Here is a 20,421-nt window from a genome sequence, read left to right on the forward strand (position 1 = left end):
TTATGCTTCAATTTACGCTAAATTTTCGAAGATTGTTTAAAGCCAGTGCATTTTTATCGGAAAACAGAGACTTTTTCACATGAAAATAGTATTTGCCAGTGGCGTAATTATGTCTTCGCGGATCCGTGTGCAATTATTCAACCTGTATCCCCTGTACTTGCCCACATTTTTAAATGCAATTACATTTTCAACAACCAAACTAAGAATTTCAATCATCGCTAATAGAAGTAATATGAAAAGCAGAAATTCTGAACTCACAGAAAACCACACGTCTTGAAATATCATTTGGTAAGCAAAGTCATTCATTTGTTATCCAAATCAATTGAACAAAATAATCAATGCCATTGATTCAATCAAACTGACCATATTCTCACGAAATAAATATATGATATAAACGATGTATAATTTTCTTTATATAGTACAATAGTGTGAAATTGCACGTAAAGTTTTCTAGTGAAGGCGCGCCTCCCGAAAAATTTTGTCAAAAAGAATTACGTCAGTTATGAATCTTCAAATCCGGATGGTTCGAGTACCCGAATAGTATAGCGATAATCTGTTGCATTCATTCGAAGATGATGTGAGCTTCAATTTGAAGAGTAATGTTTGCACTTCAAATTATGGTAACTTCATCTTAGTTCATTCTGATCGTTGTTATTCTGTATCTTACATTTACATCTGGTTCATTGGATCAAATCAGTCATTAAGAGTTCAAACCACAGTCGAATTAATTAAAACTGAAATTGTATATCAACATTGAAAAGGATTCGGAATGATTCAAATTTAATTTGAAGCCACTTCAAACGCTATTGAGCCCTGAACCTTAAAGTGCAGGATATCCATGTAATCAATGAAAATAAAAATCTATGAAAATTGTCGAAGAATAAATATAATAACAAGAAATAAATTGTGAACCTGTTCAATTCTGTTGAAAGTTCGATTATTTGTAGCCACGAATTCCTAATTGAGACGTGCAGCAACTCACCCTGTCTGTTCAATAAAATCCCAACCGTTACCTTGATACAGTGATAATTTGATGCCAGAGTCTACCGAGCCTCTCAATGCATCGACGCACGCTAAAAGACTGGTCCCTGTAAAAAGAATATTCAACCAAGTAGACTACGATGGATAAGTTGACGCTCACGATTATCAGCAACAGGATTTTTTCATCCGGTACCAACTCACGGGTTACGCTGATAATCTATTGATTATCATCTTGAAATCTCCATCTTCGAATAAGTGTAAAAAATTTTGTCATATTTTATAAGATTTTTCAGAATTTTTTCAGATTTTAGAAAATGAGGGCTTTTTTTTTGAGTTTTTAAATCATAACTCAGATACGCTGGGTCGAAAAATTCTGAAAAAATTACCGGATGAGTTTTTTGTCATGTACTTTCACAGAAAAAATTATTAAAAAAATCTGAGACCTCGCCGTAGAATCTTGATCGTTTTGGTATGGAATGCCCCATAATTAAGTGACTCGTTTGAAAGCTAGGATGGAAGTGAAGAGTTTAGAGAAGGTAGAAGACTCGTTAGTTGCAGTTAAGAGATGTACCTGCTGACTCGGTGAAGATAAGGAGAGGATGCAGGGTGTAAAGTGACTAAGATTGTGGGAAAGGAATATGAGGTCTGGAGGACGTAACATTTAGAAAAAATCTGAGACAATTCTAGTTAATTAAAAATGAAAAAGGAAGCAAATTTTCTTACATGATATGTTTCCCTAGATCCCCTAATTTCTAAATGGAGCCCCTCCACTCATCACAATCTCAACCAAAAATTATTTGTAAAAATTCTGAAAAAATTCAAGCTACTCCAGTGCGAGTCTGTGCAATTTTTTCCCCTCTTAACATTTCCTCAGAGACCCTCTAGTTATTGAATTACAGATTTTTTTCTGAAACATGTCTTTTTTTTTAGTCAAAAATGCACGAAACTTTCTAAAAAAGAAAAATCTAAGTTTTGATATTTTTAAGTTAACCACAGAAAAAAAACCGAGGAAAAAATTTTCCCTAAGATGTAGGGTTAATTTTCGGCGACTAAACAATAGCCGAAAATCGCCCATGTTAAAAAATACGTACCAGGGCCAAAAAATATTGTAGAGAATTTTCCAAAAAATCAAAATAAAGGTAAATTTGTCTTCTTCAAAACGCCGCTCAGAACGTTTGATTGATTATCTTAATTTTTTTGTCCGCTATATAACTTTTATTTCGACGCTTGGCCGGCAGTGTATATCATAGGGCGAATGTATTTCACTGATTGACTATCGTTTGGCATGGTTGTGAAATGTAACTCGGTGATGAGAATGCTGCTTGGAAGACAGTATCTAATATGGACGAGAAATCGTACAGTCGTATGTAATGCTCCAATCAGATTTCCGATACGCCTCGACCTGGCTTACCGATTGGCAAGAAAATATCGCAACCTGAGCCCTTCTATTATTTTAATTTCCTTTTATTCATTTATCATTACATGGGTTGGAAACTGTCGTGCTACATAATCTTACACGTTTACTTTTGATGTTGCGTATCTTTCAACGATCAAGTCTTGTGCTACGTGACGTTTGCTAACCAAATTTTTTATTTCATCGTGCCTTATTCAGAAGCATGATTTACCTGGAGTTCCCCGATCGATAAACTTCAATAAAAAAAAACTCAGCTCAGTTGCACCGAGTGCTCGGTACATCGAATATAGTAAGTTGGATAAAGTGGAACTACCAAAGTATATCTTGCCAATTGCAATTGATCTTCCTGGACACGAGGCACGTAAAGCTTCGAACAAGCGAAGTCAGCAATGGAACCACGGGGCCACAGACTGGCCCTCCTACAAGGAGGAACTTGAATGAAGTCTCCAGGGACTCTGCAGCCAGCTGAGTAGCACAGGCGTGATGGAGAACGACGTATCACACTTGCAATCCTCCATAATCCAGGCCCTCGAGGCAGCGTGCCCCGCGAAGCCCAAGATAAGCGAGTCTAAAGTTGCCTGGTGGAGCAGAGAGCTGGACCAGCTCAAATCCAGCTCCTGAGAATTCTCTCCTGTGGATGCTGGCACACAGTGGCATCCGAGGCAACGAGTTGGCACACAACCTAGGCAGGAAGGGCCCGACGCAAGGCGTCTATCCAAGGATCGGACGGAGGCCCGTTTTGCGAAACTTTGGGACAGGGCACCGGGTATGGCTCGTACGAGGGCCCTATTTCGAGGGTCGTCGCACAAATTAGGAGCACCGCTCACTAACCTAGACAGGATCGGGCACTGGTTCGCGGACAGACACCTCGAATGTCCCTGGATGTCGAAGATCGAGCTGTTTAGAGTTGGTTTCTAACTCGAATACTCATAGTGTAATGTAAAGTATATTCCAAAAATTTGTCGGTCGAAAATCAGCGCATTAGATTATGACGTAACTGTACACAATGTGGAATGGAACTGTGTCAGTATTACTGTGTCGATTTTAAATTGCCGGAATTTCGATAGCCGATTAATAAATGAGCACTAATGAAATCAACTTCGAACCAGAAGCTTATACTTATAGTTAAAATACCGAAAATTCGATTGTTCTGTATAAGTGAATAAATAAGTACCTTCATTCGTGTATACGTACACACATGCACACATATACTATTACGTACACGACTTATATACATTTAGCGTAGTTTATTGCAAATTAAAGTATATTTTCAAAGTACCTATCGTATATTTATATTCATGTAAATAATTAATGCGTGATTACACTTACGTGCGATAATCAGTTTGGCAATCGATTGGGTGTCGTGGCCAGTGTATATTATATAACATAGTATAATGCATACTTATATCTAATATGTAAATATATTACACATTTACTTGCGAGTGTGTGCCGTTGCGTTTGCCTGTTTGCGATTGTACACTCCTGTCAGTGACGTCATACGATTAGCGTGCGGATGAAGTACGATTTCATTTTCATAATCCTTCCCGATTCATGCTCTACGACGCTGGAGCTGCAGTGAGAGAAAAACAACGTTAGACAAAGTCTTCAATCCTTCGACCATTCCCCATTCTTTCGCACCCACCTTGCGGAGGCGCCGCTTCAGCTGGAGGTGGTAACGCAGCTTCGGCTGGAGGTGCAGCCGCGGGGGCGGTACCTTCCGCCGGTGGAGCTGCGGCAGCTTCCGGCGCGGGTGCGGCTGCGGGTGCAGCTGCGGGTGCGGCTGCGGCCGGCGCACTGCCGTCGGCTGGCGGAGCTGCGGGGGCGCCGTCTGCGGGGGCGGCAGCCGCTGGAGGCGCGGCTCCGTCGGCAGGGGTTCCATCAGCCGGTGGTGGTGCCGGGGTGCCTAGCAAATGTTGAATGAAGAAGTGAGTAACAATATCGTCAAGTAACGACAATAACGAAGAACCTTAAGCTAAGACTCCATGTATGCGTTGAGCGCCGGCGAATGCTGCGGTGACCAATCACGTCCGGCATGCCGCACCGCACTGCGTTGAGATCAAAATATTTTAATATTTCGGCAGTACCGCACGTCATTCGACTAAAGTCGAGAACCTTCGGGGCCATTCGGAATCTGGCAAAGCTCAAATCATGGCTCAAGTAACAGTCAACGCGACGTAGGTTATGTCGTACAAAACAGTCTATGAAAACAAACCATCAATAACATCAACAAAAGGTTCCACTATGGAATATAATTGTGATGACGTGAATGAACTTGCAATTCATTACGTGAGAAACCGCCCGGAATTATGGGACAGAGTATTCCTTTCTTTTAGGTTATGTAGCTATCGTTTGTATACATTTTTACGACGCATCTTCGATTTCCGTACGTGGCATGGCGCTAAAGTCTGCCGCGTGCACGGAGCGCCTTCCGCATGCGTTTGCCGGAGCTCAACGCATACATGGAGTGGTGGCTTTAATTGAAACGATGATTCGAAACGAAAATCGTGGGAATATTTCTCCGGAATATGCCCCTACCTTCCGCTGGGACCGCCGCAGGCGCGCCTTCCGCTGGTGCCGCTGCTGGTGCAGCGCCATCTGCCGGCGGTGCCGCTGCTCCACCTTCGGCAGCTGGTGCAGGCGCGGAACCGTCAGCTGGGGGTGGAGCTGGTGTCGTTCCGTCGGCAGCTGGTGCTGGTGCCGTTCCGTCAGCTGGAGGCGCAGGTGCTGTTCCGTCAGCTGGAGGTGCCGGCACTGCGCCATCTGCAGGCGGGGCGCCATCTTGAACGGTAAAAAATAAATTAAAACATATCGTGCATTGGGATTTTCACTTGACGAAGAGTTGTTCGATTATTTTTGCAGCAGAGGCGTACGTCTGTGTTTTTTTTTTTTTCTTAACAATGAACCGTTCGTTGTTAATCTGTAATTTTGAACTGCCGACTGGAAGCAAGTAATTCAAAAACTCTAATCTATGATATTTTTGTTGAAGAATATTCACATTCATATTCATTACTTAGCAAACCATCTACAATTTACAAAATCTGACAAAATCACTACAAAATGAAACTGCTCTCAACAATCGATCCCGTGCTGAAATTTCAATCCCCTAACCTGCAGGGGGAGGCGCCGTTCCGTCGGCTGGAGGTGGAGGCGCGGTTCCATCCGCAGGTGGAGGTGCTGGTGCCGTTCCGTCCGCTGGAGCCTCAGCTGGAGGAGCGGTTCCGTCGGCGGGAGGTGGAGGTGCCGTTCCATCCGCAGGTGGCGCTGCTGCTGGCGCAGGCGCACCCTCGGCGGGAGGCGCAGGTGCCGCGGCTGCTGCCGCGTCTGCCGCTGGTGGCGCTGCCGCCTCTGGAGGAGCGGCTGCGTCAGCTGGAGGAGGAGCCTCCCCTTCCTGCTTTTGAAAATAATATCAACGATGGAGCAATTTGTTTTCAGATACTTGTAAAAGGATTTTTAAATAATTTTTTTTTCTAGAAAATGGCGGTTGTTTCAATTCCGAGTGACAAAAACGTGTTACAAAATCGAATTTAATAATACTGTACGATCGAATAAGAGCTTTTTGTATGTTTTTGTTCAATGAAACGTTGTAAAAATAATTACGTCGTATGTGTACATAGAGATTATTCAACTGCAGATTAAAGTTTATTAAGCTCGTGTATCTTGATTTTTGTTTTGCTTTTTAAACATTGCTGAATTATACCGTAGCAAAAAGAAATTGTAACATATTGCTGGGAAGATCGAAAATTGTGCGCGCAGAAAATGTTTTCTTTAAAACTCAACGATTAAAGTAAATGAATAATCGCGTACGTGTATAATAATAATCGATAAAAGTAAGTACCTACCCGTATACTTGAAAATAAAAGACATTTCGATGTGGTATATGCATGTGTAAAGTAAAAGTAGCGAGTTCGTGAAAAAAAATCAACACTGAAAGACACACTTCAACTTCGATTTATAATGTATAGTCCCAAGTAGCACACTTATCCGTACGCTGACTATCATTCGACAGCAAAAAGTCGATATATTGTCCAATAAAAAAAAATACCAACGCATTGTTGGCAAAAAATAGACAAAAGTTCGGCTATTTTTTAATAACTATAGATCGTCAAAAAAGTGGACTTAAAGTTGACATGCGGCATACTTTATGTTTACGAATGTCCTCTGAAATGCCAAGTATGAGGCAATTCGAGTAGAGAATCCATTGTCACCTTATGGAAAGTCAAATCAAAAGTTTTTCACGTTTTTTAGACCAATAATTGTTTACGTCAGCGCATCAATGTGCCAAACGAACGTCGTCGACGTCTGGCGGCAGTTACCGACTAACCGCTACCTCATATTTGACGTCAGCTGACTATCAGTCCACGTAATTAGCCTACTTGCAAATTCAATAATTCCCTTTTTGTCTTGACTGTGAGCAGTCGACTGAAAGCCTCGTAATAATTGACATCGAGTGTTGTCTTTACCGTGACATTTCAGAAGGCATTCACGCACTCCTAGTCAGCGTGCAGTCAACAATAGGCTCATGATACGCCTATTCCCAGTTGACTTGAAGTAGTTGACAGAGAATTTCTGTCGATATCAAGTCAGCTAACAGCCAACAGTGTGCTATCTGGAAGCATACCTACATAAAAGCAGGATGCGAGGAGATAGCGAACGTGTTTCGAAGCGGTTTTGCGTGGGCATAAAAGATGAGAAAAAAGAATTGTAATTGAAAAAAATTACAGGTGATTTAGCACGTCTCACGCGTGAGAGTTGTTGCATATTGTAGCGAATGGTTAAAAAGCGAAAACCGGTTAGCGACAAGTACTCACCCGCTAAAAATACGCCGCCTACCTAAACTACGATAGTACGTTACATTGCGATTCCCTTCTCGATATTTGCGAGACTTCCCTGAGTGCATATGTATCTCTGTATCTATGTATAACGTATGTATGTATATCGTGGTAAATCACGTAGTCCTTAAATCCAGAAATTCTGCAGGCTTTTCGCTGGCAACAGAATTGGCAGCCCAGAAATAATACTGCGCAAACTCGAACGTTACTATTGCAGTTAATTGCAATTTGCAATACCGACGTTGCGAACTGTTGATTTGTATTCAATTGCGGCGAAGCCGCAGAAGGTTTCGGATCTCGGAACTGAGAGTAACGAATTTGGGTATTAGTTACACACAGTCGGAAAAATTCAATCTAATTGGGTAAAAGCCGTGTCTTTCTTTTTGGTTCTCTAAAAAATCAACGAAATTGGATATGGTTCAGGTCACAGAGTTGATTGATTCGAATTTTGGGTGCATTGTAAAGTTGCTGCGTTATAAAATAACGATGAACAAATACGCTATTCTAAATTCAAAAAAGGGGCGATGCAACTGATGCTTGTTCTTCTATTTTCTTATAATTAGGGGCACAGGATGGATGGGTGTAACACAAAAACAGTGATTCACGTGCACGGACGTTATTTACACAAAGATATTTCATTATTTTTATAATATATGCATTGATATTTTACACAGTAAAACTTACATATGGATCTTTCGTCTAGACGGACGTGCAACGGATCGGTTAAGAGGGTATCTCGGATTTGATTTTTTTTTTTTCTCCCCTACATTTTCTTGCTCTTTACACTCTCTTTTCAGAGGCGCAGATATTTCTTGCAAGGATGTGACGAGTTATTATTTACACAAAGGTTGCGGGGAGAAACGAGAGTTACGATAATTACACGATATAAAATCACACGCAGGTGAACAACATGAATTTGTTTTTGGATTTTGGTTTTCCTTTTACATGGTCACAGACAAAAACCGGGTGAATTCGTTGTTTGTACGGTGTGAGATTTTCAGTACTACTCGCTGATCGATGTTTGTACGTGTAAGAGTTATTGTCTAAAATGTCTGACGGACATATATAATGATAACAATAATAGTAGCATGTAATAGTAATCGTAGTAATATTAATATTAATAATTATTTTGTGTGACTGTGTGTTTTTTTATATATTATACATATACACACGTATGTATATGTATACAATATATCACGTCAGCGAGATACAGAGATGTAAATCCGCGTGTGTGATTTTTTATTATTCATTTTTTTTTTCTGTATATCTCGAGCGTTTACTTGTGCGTTGTTATATGTTGTTCGTGTGTCAAACGTCATCCTCATGCCTCGACTTCTTCCTCCTTTACCTTCTTCTCTTCTGGGCCCTTCTTCGACCAGTCAGGTTTCTTCTGCAAATTTTAGAAATGACAAAATCAGCACCGCGTCGGATCGATTCGTTTCTGATAGGCAAAAAGTTTACTAAACCTGTAACTACGACTAATTTATTATACGGTTAAACAGCTACGGTCGAGGTGTTAAAAGATAATGAGAATACAAAACAAAATAAAGAAAAAACAACGATGAATAAATAAGATCACAAACACAGAACGACAAGGGGAGAGAATATAGTAATCAAATGAAAAAATAAACGTAAGGATTTCTAAACGAAGGATTGAGAAACAAGATAAATCATAATTATCTCGAGTCAAGGTTACAATTTTTTTTTTTTTCTTCATTTCAACTTTTAATTTCTACCACAATTTTGTATTCCATTTCAACAATCCAATCGGGCAGGAATTAAGTCGTCACTCGAGATTTCAATTGCATGTAAAATATTTTTCAACCCAATTACATGCAATATCCATTTGTCAATTCGAAGCAAACAGAAAAAAAAAAGAAACAAAAAGTAACGAAATTACAGTAACATAAAAACGAATACAAACAAACAAGCAAAGTACGAGTAAACTATATAATAAAAAGTAAGAACAGCGACACGTCAGTCTGAAAATCAAAAACAAGAGAAAAATCCGTGTTCACGATGGCGTCTATTGAAAATTGTTTTGCTGAAAAGAGAAAAACGAATTATGTTTGTGCGCGGAAAAATTGCTAAGCTGTACGAAAACAAATCAAACTGTGATAAAAATATCTAATTGTAAGCTCCGTTAAATGATTCATAAATAATATATTTATATTATGTAAGTAATGATCGATATGTGGCGATCTATAACAGCGTTAATATTATTATGTGTATGTGAGTGAGTTAAACGGGCGAGTTTGCGCATACGGTGTAAAGAAAAATTAAACGATTGAGTTATATTGAAATCATTAGAATCATAGCGATCGCACGTTTTGTTGTTGTGGTGATTTTTTTTTTACCTTGTCTTTTGACGCGTTCTGCAATCATATAATGCAAAAGCAACGTTATTAGTTTTTAAATATTGCACATAATAATTATTATATTATACAACGAAAGAAAGAAAGTTTACGAAGCTATAGGCGTACATTTTTTTCACAAATTATTACAATATCATGGTCAAATTTTAACTCTTTCAATATTTATCATTATTATACATATTATATTACGATATAAGCTGAAACGAGGTAAATGACAATCATGACCACACGTTTCAATCAGATAGCCTGAAAAAAAACGAAGCGCACAGGTAATTTGCATGACGCTGAAAACGAAAACTGTGAAATGCCTGCGATTATTAATATTATTATTATTACTGTACGCACGGTGAATAAAATCGCACGCGAATCGAGGTGTTTTGCGGTTTATTTTAATAATTTTCATCTGTGTGTGAGTGTGATTAAAAAAGTAAGAAATTGAAAAAAAATATATACATATATTATCGTGTGAGTAAAAGCGCTGAGCGAATAGTAACGTATTATACGAATAATAATACATTACTGTATAATGAATGTATATATAGCAAATTACTAATACACACGTGTATATGTATTATTATTATTTATATTATTATTATTATTATTATTTTTATTATTATCATTACACTGTGAAGAATTATATATTATGATGCGTAATGTCAATAATATGTAATATTACAATATTATGGAGAAGAGCTCGCATGTCAGAATTAATGTGTGAAAAAGAATCACCAAGAATTATAGCCATATTATTTTCTCACCTTTTTTTTTCTTTTTTTATATGTTTCATATTCTATGATTGTTTTTACGGCAATTCCATCCACAAATCAGTGATTATCGTTCGATTTTATCTGGTATCGTTTAGCTAATAAATTGCAATATTGAGATTGCGCGAGAAGTTGAAAAATGCGGTTATTTAAAAAAAAAAAATGGTGATGGATGGCGAAAAGCAAAATTAAAAAAAAATCAAAAGAAAACAAAATGAATTTAAACTGCGTGCAAAAATTTGCTTTCTTATTTAAAAAAAAAAAAAAAAATACAATCATTCGCATCACCCGTAAGAATTAGAATTTTTTTGCCAATTATATTTACTGATTTATTTACAATTTTTCTCGTCCAAGCAGTTTTTAACTCACTGTTTATATATTCGGTTTAATTTTGACTCTTAATTTTATCGTTATCATCATCATCATCATCATTATCATTCAGGCGGTTTGATTAATTCGATGCACAGTATCACATGACGAAATAGAGAAAGAAGAAAACAAAATGGACGGAAGAAAACGTATACGACAAGACAGAACAGAAACTGAAACTATGCGAATGTAATATACAATATAAATAATAAATGGTACGTATACGTACACGTAAAACAAAATGCAATAAACACGTTTAAAAAAAAAAAAAATTAAATTCAACATGAAAATCAGACGTAGAGCCAAAAAAACGAAAACCGGACGTCACAAATTATACAAGGCACGTATAATATTTATACACATGTACAACGGAAAAATAATTCGTCGAATCTGGAACCATCTGAAATCGCAGCAAAAGAAGAGGATTGAAAAAAATCCTGAGAAACGAACAAAACGTCATTACAGAGCGAACATTTTTTTTCGATCATTTCAAAACACAATTTTTGCAGGACTCGACGTATTAAAAGATGCGCGATGCCATCGAAACGATACAAGGGGGAAAAAAAAAGAAAAGAATAAAAATTAAAAAAAATAGTAAATAAAAGTATGGCGGTGATGTATTATAATAACCGCATATAAGCTTCTACTTTGTTTTAATCCACGTGTTTTTCTTATCTGTCAAGATGCATAATTCGTTCGAACAATCATATATTTGATATTAATTAACGATATAACAGTAGAAGTAGTAACAGTAATAGTAATTATGATAATAATAATAATAATACCGAGATATTGCAGAAGATAATAGGAAAAAATTTTCGCGCATATTTCACATGCCGATGTTTTTGATTTTGTTTTTTTTTTTTCACGGTATATAAAAACACATAATATATTAATTATTGATAATCGTATTTCTCTGTGTATTCTAGATATTATCTGTCAATTGTATTCGCGTGTGAATGTGAGTAGCATACCTATGTATTTAATTGTATCATTTTTATGAATAAAAAATGAATATTTATAAATATAAATATATATATATATATATATATAGGCGTGTGCGCGAATATGATCGTGTTTTATTGATTTTTACGCATTCTCTCTTTTTTCCAATTTTAGTGTAAAACGATAAACTTCTGCAGTGTATAGATTTTTTTTTTCTTTGGTTATCTATTTCTTCGTCTGCCACTCTGCTTTCTCGGACTTCTTCGGCTGTGAACGAAGAACACATACATACATATTGCCTGGTCGAAACTGTACAGGTTTTTTTTTTTCTCCTCATTTTCTCGTTGAAAGAATGAAAGGGAAAAAAATTAACTTATTCTACATGCCCATATTTATGTCGCAATATCAAGTGTAATTTTAAAATGGAGTAAGAAGTATTAAAAACAACAAAACATCGATTGAAAGACACTTGGAAATTGGAAAGATACAGGGTAAGGACGTCACAAAAAACAAAAAAAAAAAAACAGACAACATACAAAAATTCGAATTAAAAATTTCCGACGTTGTCGTCGATAATCGCTGCACTTACTTGCACGTGACAATTTGTCGCATATAAATTGCAGATATGCGATGATCCGAGGTGAGTGAAAAATGAAAATGACGAAACAAGAAAAAAGACAATATTCGATCAGAAAAAACGGTCCTAAATCGATTTTGCAAAAAAAAAAAAAAAGAGTCGGAAGCAATATAAAAACGAAAGTAACTAGTGTTTTACTCTAAACGAGTTTAACGAAGTAAAAAAAAATGCTTCATTAAACGTATGGACGCGTATTTTCGAATAATTTTGTCTTTCTTTTCCGTTTGAAATTATGGCAGATATCGAGAATCGAACGTGATTTAAACGAATCAAACTTGGAATAAAATTTTTCGGAATCTTACCTCTTTGTCCTCCTCCTCTAGGGTGAACTCCTTCTTCTTGACCTGTTTAAGTTGGTTACGGAAGTTGAACTCGGCCGCCTTTTTCTGTAGCTTGGCGAATTTGTTCTCGTACTTGGACACCTTCTTCAAGGTTGGCTTCATGCTGCGATTTTTAATCGCGGAAAGATGAGGAGGAGGAGGATAGAAAAAGAAAGAAATCGTCGTTTAAAAAATCGAAATTGCGATTACAAAAGAGAATAAAAATCATCAGAGTTAAAATGATGATTTTTCTAGAAAGGAAACGGTATGAACGAATACTTACAATTTACCTCGGAGATCGTTGACCTGGCTGTTCAAGTCTGCGATCTGTGCATCGTGAAATAAAAAATTAATGTCACATTTCGTATAAGCTGCAAATTCAAGTTACTAATTAACTATGAATTGATACAATTTTTATATACTTTTAATAGATATTTTCATTCATCTTTGCATTGCTTCTTTTGTTATTATTTATTAAAGTTTGCCGAAAGAATTGAAAAAATTACCAATTCACAGGAAAAGTTTTTTTTACGTCGTCTGCTAAATTTGTGAAAATTAAAAAGCACGTAAAAGACGATCTCTTTTTTTCAATTGAAGATATTTAACAATTGTTTTTGAATTTCTTTGATCAACATCGAAAAAAGATATAAAGATGAACCTAAAATTGATCTGTCATTTGTTCTGTTATATTTGAATTTTTTTATTCATATCAAGAATAATTTTGATGTCGAACTTAAAGATTAAAAAATTTATTAATACGTAAGGCAAATCAATTTTTATAAAAAAATATTGAAGCGTATATACAGTATAAAGACTGATAAAAATAAAAATATAATTAAAGAAAAGACACGAAAATTCCACATCAAACAAAACTGCACAATATTATTATTATTATATTATATTATTCAACGTAATGGTAACGAGATTTTAGCAAAAAAGCAGAAAAAAGTGGAATATTGAACATAAAGTTTGTTATTGTTGGGTGAAAAAGAAGAATCGCGTTACATGTAACAACGATAAAACGATAAAATAAGAATAAGAAAGGTGAAAAACTAAACGACGCAGCTGCAGTATTCAACTCACAATCGTATAGCAGACAAGTATTGCAACAATATAAAAATCACAATCAACGAATGAAAATTTAACATGTAATGTGTCTAGTGCACAGACATCGAGCAAATAGTAGGCGAATTGATTTGCACTCAAAATCGGCTTGCGTTTTGTTAATTGCTTAATATATATACATGGAAATTGGGAAATGTGTGAGGAGAAATACGCTCGAAACAGCCTGGACGAGATCCGGAAAAATTAAAAATGTTGTGAAACAGAAAAACAACGGGATAAAAAGTTATCCAAAAACGATGCTGCGATAAAAAAAAAAAAAAAATGAGAGAGAGAAACAGAAAAGAAGACAGTGAAAAAGAGGGAGAGGAGAAAACAAGAGAGAAATGTACAGAACATTGGCGATGAATAAAATCCAAACATATTTGCGAATAGAAAAAATAGTACAAAATTGGAAGAAAATTCAGTCGATTCCTCAGAGGTGCGATTTTCTTTCCATCCATGGAAACACCAAAAAAACACCGAGTTCATTCGGTGATTGATGTCTCGTACGTGATTAATCAGTCGACGATAAATAAAAGGGGGAAAAAAAATAGTGAACGTAAAGAAAATAGTTGCAGGTTAAAAAATTTCATTTTCGGGCAATGACGCAACAATAAACGCCTGTACAAGGGATTATTTCAAGTGAACTTAAACAAGGGGGGGGGGGGGTTGAAAATCTTTTTTAAAATCGGCGACGGGGTTTCTTCTTTTCACAATTGGCACATAATAACTGTACAAAATTTAAGGGCAGGTAAAATCGGATGGTTTTTTTTCTCTTTTTTCTTACCACCGACAAAAACCAAATGTACTTTTCTTACTGTCTTTTCCCTGTTTGCGGTATTGCTTTTTCTTTTTCTCTTCCTGTTTCATAAAATTTTTTTCCTGCCTCGTGTAAAAAAAATTGTTAGAAAATCTGTCGTACGCTGAGACTTGGTTGCTCATACTTTTTACCCAAATATCGATCAGGGTAAACAGTGAAAAAGTTGCGTAAAAATTGCGAATCGTGTGGAGTAAAAAAGTGGAACACATTGTTGACGAAAAAAAGGTGACGGAAATCAACAATTGGAGGGAGAAAATTGCTGCAGGTGGATTTGCCCGATCCTGCAACGCGTCGCGAGATGGCCAACTGGTCCTGATCAGCTTCTCCACCTCATCCGATAATTAATAATATCTATATACTACTACAATCATCATGTACCATATTAATCTCGACTCGCAAACCCGATTTCTGTCCATTTTCATTCTTTCGCAATGCAAATATTTCCATCCGTCAAAATTTAATTCCGCAAATTCTATACTGATTATTGGTACACAATCATTATTCCTAGGCGAAAGCGAGTTTGGGAATCGAGTCTCGTTGTGCATAAACGCCAAGACATGTTTATTGTAATACAGTTAAACACCAGATAACACACATTTACAACGGTGCGTGGGCGCGCGGTGCAAAATCGAATTTTCGCTTTTTTCTTTTTTTTCCTTTTTTTTTTTTTTAGCAACTACTTTCTGTCAGGCAAGATTAAACTAAAAAATATGCATCGTTTATTGCAGTTTATCTTTCATTCGTTTTAAAAGCTCTACTATTCTATATGCATGTATTGTATATTATATCTGTACAGATTTTTTGATACATTCGTTTCGTGTGATATTTTTTTTTTTTTTTTTCTGTTCCAGGTTTTGTTTTTTGTTTTTTGTTTTTTTTTTTTTTTTTAGTCACAGGCAAATTTATATCCATCGAGATTTGAACGGAGGAACGAATTCGGGGAAATGAATGGGAATGTTTTATGATATTAGATAACTTTTGCAGTCTGAGATACATACGATATATTATATGTGTATGTATGTAGAAAATAAGAGAATTTCGCAGCATGGCACTTTACATTTACTTGATAATTAAATGACCGAGATTCGGGATAACGTTTTTCGGTTTTATCAGAATGTAGAAATAAAAAAAAAAAATTTATTCGTATACGATAATTTATCCAACACAATCATCGTCATACGATGGTAATGAAAATTTGTTCAATACAATCCGCTCATCCACTTTGTGAGGGTCTTAATTGCACGATTGATTCGTATTTTTTTTTTTTTTTTTTTTTTTTGTTTTATATTTTCCATTCGTACTCGCATTTTGTCACGAATTCCTGATAATTGAATTACTTTCTTCTCAAAATATCACCCGATACTTTCGCATTCCCCCTCCTATAACTTTATGATACGTGTATATCTATACATATATGTGTGATACAGAATTACGATTAATGATTTAAGCACTCGTCGAGTATTACATGATATATGATAACATGCATACATACAATATATATGTATATGTGTATAAACAGATAGACAGATAGATAGAACGGTATATAATTATACACAGTTTCCGGTTTTAAATAAGAAAATTTATAATAAATAGAGAAATATGAAGTGCCATACTTTTCTTTTTGATTAATTTAACTCATTGTTATTATTATCATCAATAATATGTTTGCCATGAAACGGGGCAAAAAACAAGATTATTAAATTTTTTTCGAGCGAGTAATCGAAAATATTCTAATTATTGGATTGAAAAAAAAATTGTCGGAAAAATTTAAATTTCACACCAACATGCGGGAATTGAAAATAAGTAATTCGAAATTGGTTTGAAAATATTTCAAAGATATTTCCTTTCTTTTCCAACTCTCGAAACTAACTACTTTCTCATAAACTTTTTACAAAACTTAATACCGTTTGACGAGAGCCATGCAATTTTGTTATTACGCCGTTCTAATGATAGAAATAATAATTATTATTACTATTAATGTTCGTTTTCTAAATCGTATATATTGGTAATAACCAGATGCATAAAACATATGATAATAATAACAGAGAGGGGAATAACGAATGAAATAAGAAAAGATGAAGATACAAAAGTATAAAAATTAAGCGAGTGGATAAATCAGTCGAGAATGGGGAGGAAAAAAACGATTGGATTATTTAATCACGTTTGTGTACTATAATAATACGGGGTGAATATAAATTGACAATTTTGCACCTGCGCACGCACACACCATTTGCATTATATAAACATAGAATAAAGAAATGACGATGTGAGAGGGTAAGAAGAAAAAAAAAAAATTAAAAAAAAATTATTACAAATAAACAGCGAGGCAAATTTTGGCCACGTTTTTTTTTTCTTTTTTTCCAGGGAAAGGGATCGGTTCTTTTTTTAAATTGCTATTTTTCTTTGGTTTTTTTCTCGTTTTACATTATTACGTTCTTGGTTCAAAACAACACCGAACATAATCGAATTTCTGCTCCATTCAAGCGGAACCGACGAATTTCAGATTTCTTACTCACTTTCATTTTTGCGTATGACGTGAATTTTTTTATTTTCATTTATTTTTTTTTTTTTGCTTTACTTTTTTTCAATCTACAACGTTTTGAGAATCTTCTGTATTCAATCGTAGTCAGATTTTATCAGAAATTCGTCGAGAACACCGCATCGTGAATGGCAACAAATTTTCATTTCTTTTTTCTCAAAGAAGATTGGTAAATCATTATTTACATCGTACTTTGTTGTTGTTGTTGTTTTTTCTTTTTTTTTCTACAAATTTGAAAATCGACCGACGATATCTCATAAGCTTGCCCAGCCCTGCAGCGCAGCAACAACTTGAGTGAAAAACGTGAGTATTAAAAAAATAAAGGATAAACTGGAAATGAGAATGCGATATTTGAAAAAAGAAAAAAAAAAAAATCAGATCAAACGAACGAATAAGCAGTAGGATAATCGTTCTGCTACTATTATTTTTTCCCCTTCATATTAAACTGACGTGATAAGAAAAATAATGATACGAATATGAACGTACGTGAAGTAAACTATTGTATAAACTGTCAGATTTGCGATATCGAGTTAGTAAAAAGCTGAGAAAAAATTTGCCCCTGATCTATCAATTGCGTGAGATTATTATAATATGAAAATTGGACGACGACGAAGTAGAAACCGAATGAAAAAACGTCAAACCTAACGAAAAATTACGGCACTTCATATTTTAGCAAAAACGTGACGGAAAAAATATATTAAAAAAAAAAAAAAAAAAAAACGAACACAAGAACATTATCATTGATTTTCTTTTCTCATTATCTGCAGTCGTTGAGAAGTGTGAGGAAAAATCACACTTCACTGCACAGTGAAATGATTATAAAATTGCTAGCGATGAAAAATGATTTATTAATAATAATAAGAGTCTCGTTTCGATTCTATTACAAATTCGGATTATCACCGTTGTGCATGCGATAATGTGCATAAGTTTTCCGGAAAATACAGACAGGACTGACCAAGTTTACAAGTAATTGGATTAATCAATCGTTTAGTAAAATTTCAAGATACAGCAATATTTCAGAATAAAAATCAGTAAGACACAACGAGAGTAAAAGAAGAAGAAAAAAAAAACCGACTACCAAAAAAAATTTATCTTTTTTTTTTTCATCGCGGTATAACGTATCGGAAATGCTTAGGGAAAAAGAAAAATCGTGGCAATATACAATATTGTATGTATGTACATATAGGTATTGTATGTATGTACATACTTAGAAAATAGATTGTGTGCAAGGAAGGTGTATTATATACATGTGTATGTATGTATATATACATATAATGTATAGTAATGCATTCATCGATGACTCGACATGAAAAAAGGAACGCAAGTCGGGTACGTTTGTACAAAAACATGAGACAAAATCATTTTATTTTCATTTCGCATATTTGGAAATATACTCGAATTTTAGGGAGACGGTCAGAAAAAAATAGTCGAGAATTTATTCATACATATTCTTATGGAATACTATTTTGTAAATTTCGTATTACTCCTATCGTCGCATGAATGCGAGATCGAAAAATTGAACGATTTAGAAGAAAGAGTGAATCAAAGAAAAAAAAATAAGAAATTTACTTGCGTTTCCTTTTTTTACTACTTTGTATATCGTGTAACATCTGCATACATGTATGTATATATAGATTTGTAAAATTGGAATATCATAATTTAGATAAACCGTGGTTTTTTTTTGTTTGTTTTTTATTTTTTTTTTTTTTCTGAAACTTCTTTTTCGGGAATTAGGCATGTATGTTATACCTCGTAGTCCCTCTTTCTGACTTCGCGCTCCAAATCCCACTTCTGACCCTCACAAATGTAGACGCGGTCGTAATACTGTCGGATAATCTTCTTCAACTCGGCTACAAGAACCCAATGATCAATTTTTTTATTTTTCAATTATTTTCCTTTTCTTTTTGTTTCAATTGCATTGAAAAATATTAAAATTAACAATGACAGAAGAATACGATGAGGAAAAAGCGAATAATGTATAATTTGCATTTTAAATATTATACAATTAATAATTATACCGTATATAATATGTGTAAACAATATGCAGCCGCATATTGTCGACAAAGTAATTATTTGCGTCGCTGTATAAATATAAACTACAAACGACCTGCTCTGAAATCTCTTATTTTTATCGGACGATGTTACAAATTATTTTACTTCAGGGTAATAATTGCGTGTGTCGATTAAATCGCACGTATTAAAAATACATATACTGTAGGTACTCTCAAACTTGGAGTAGAAAAAAAAAAAAAAAAAGGTGAAGAAAATATTAGTGCACGTACATGTTGGTTTTTTTTGTTGGGAGGGATTTTGTGGTTTCAGATATAATTTTTTTTTCTTTTTCTCTTCACAAGGGAGGAAATGGAGGGCAAAAAACGGGAGGGATCCGGTTTGTATTCGTATATGTTATATAATGCGCATTGTTTAAATTAATGCTTATTATATATTGTAATACGTACAAACATGATGTATATATGTATATATGACTAGTTGCGAGCTCGAGATGAAAAAAATTGCTTCGTAGGAAAAAATCTTAGTCGTTCCTGTGCTGGATTTTTGATTTTTTCTTTTTTCTATTTCACTTTTTACTGCGGTCCATTAATTTTCCGATTTTTGATTATTATTTTGTAAAAGATTTTTTTTTTTTGTTTTTTAGTTTTTTACAACCGAGAGAGCGAGCGAGCACCTTTAAAATACTATCGTTACTTAAACAATATTTTTATGGATACATTGATACAAGTGTATAGCGAGGAATTATTATTCGTGATTTGAAATCAAATTCTTGATCCGATATTAAATTAAACAACAAATTGCTACAATTTATCGTTTCGAGTACTTCTCTGAAGTGTTTTAAACGTGCCGCGCACGATCCACCGACGCTTTACCTGTGACGTAATTTCGGTGTAAAAAAAAAAAAAAAAAAAAAAACAATAATGTACATTTGTATGTACGTGTATAGCTCAATATTGAATATTTTCCCTTTTTTTCTGTTTTAAATGTGTGCCTTCGTGTTTTCTGTCTTCGCGCTAAGTTAACTTATAATTCATATTATTATTATTATTATTATATGTATGCAACATATCAAAATAACACTCATGCAAAATAGATGTAGATATTTATGTGTCTATATATATATAGCCGTTTTTTTTTTTTTTTTCATTTTGTGGTTAATAAAATTTTCTATAAAAAAGTTATACGCCCTTTCACCACCAAAATCGCCTTTTTGCCGAACGGTAAGCATCTTCATTCATTTATTCGATGAACTTAACTTTGAACGTTCGTATCGAATACAAAATGAATATTTAGCTGTATAGTTGTATGGGC

The 20,421-nt window shown here is 34.9% G+C and overlaps 2 protein-coding genes across 16 annotated transcripts in view; both read right to left on the reverse strand.

Moving 5' to 3' along the window:
- Nucleotides 1–3,640: 3,640 nt before the first annotated feature.
- Nucleotides 3,641–5,795, reverse strand: LOC124180690 (skin secretory protein xP2-like; the record flags this gene model as incomplete). The annotated part of the gene is made up of 4 exons (XM_046566436.1): nt 3,641–3,965; nt 4,038–4,298; nt 4,931–5,173; nt 5,504–5,795. Coding segments are annotated over 4 exons (810 nt in total), but the record flags the coding sequence as incomplete, so codon positions are not given.
- A 2,045-nt stretch (nt 5,796–7,840) lies between these two features.
- The window catches only part of LOC124179453 (troponin I), a 28,711-nt gene continuing 16,130 nt past the window's right edge, over nt 7,841–20,421 (reverse strand). For 4 of the 15 annotated variants that reach the window (XM_046563823.1, XM_046563821.1, XM_046563820.1 and 1 more), the window contains 3 exons: nt 12,918–12,961; nt 12,617–12,758; nt 7,841–8,614 (listed from right to left, as the gene is read on the reverse strand). In XM_046563823.1, the coding sequence (XP_046419779.1) occupies nt 8,546–8,614; nt 12,617–12,758; nt 12,918–12,961 (255 nt within the window). In that variant the 3' untranslated portion in view covers nt 7,841–8,545. Of the gene's footprint in view, nt 8,615–9,581; nt 9,600–11,842; nt 11,945–12,616; nt 12,759–12,917; nt 12,962–18,846; nt 18,948–20,421 lie in introns of those variants that run through there. The other 11 variants (XM_046563815.1, XM_046563819.1, XM_046563816.1 and 8 more) reach the window with 5 other exon arrangements.

Source organism: Neodiprion fabricii, chromosome 4, assembly GCF_021155785.1.
Source record: "Neodiprion fabricii isolate iyNeoFabr1 chromosome 4, iyNeoFabr1.1, whole genome shotgun sequence".
Lineage (NCBI taxonomy): Eukaryota > Metazoa > Arthropoda > Insecta > Hymenoptera > Diprionidae > Neodiprion > Neodiprion fabricii.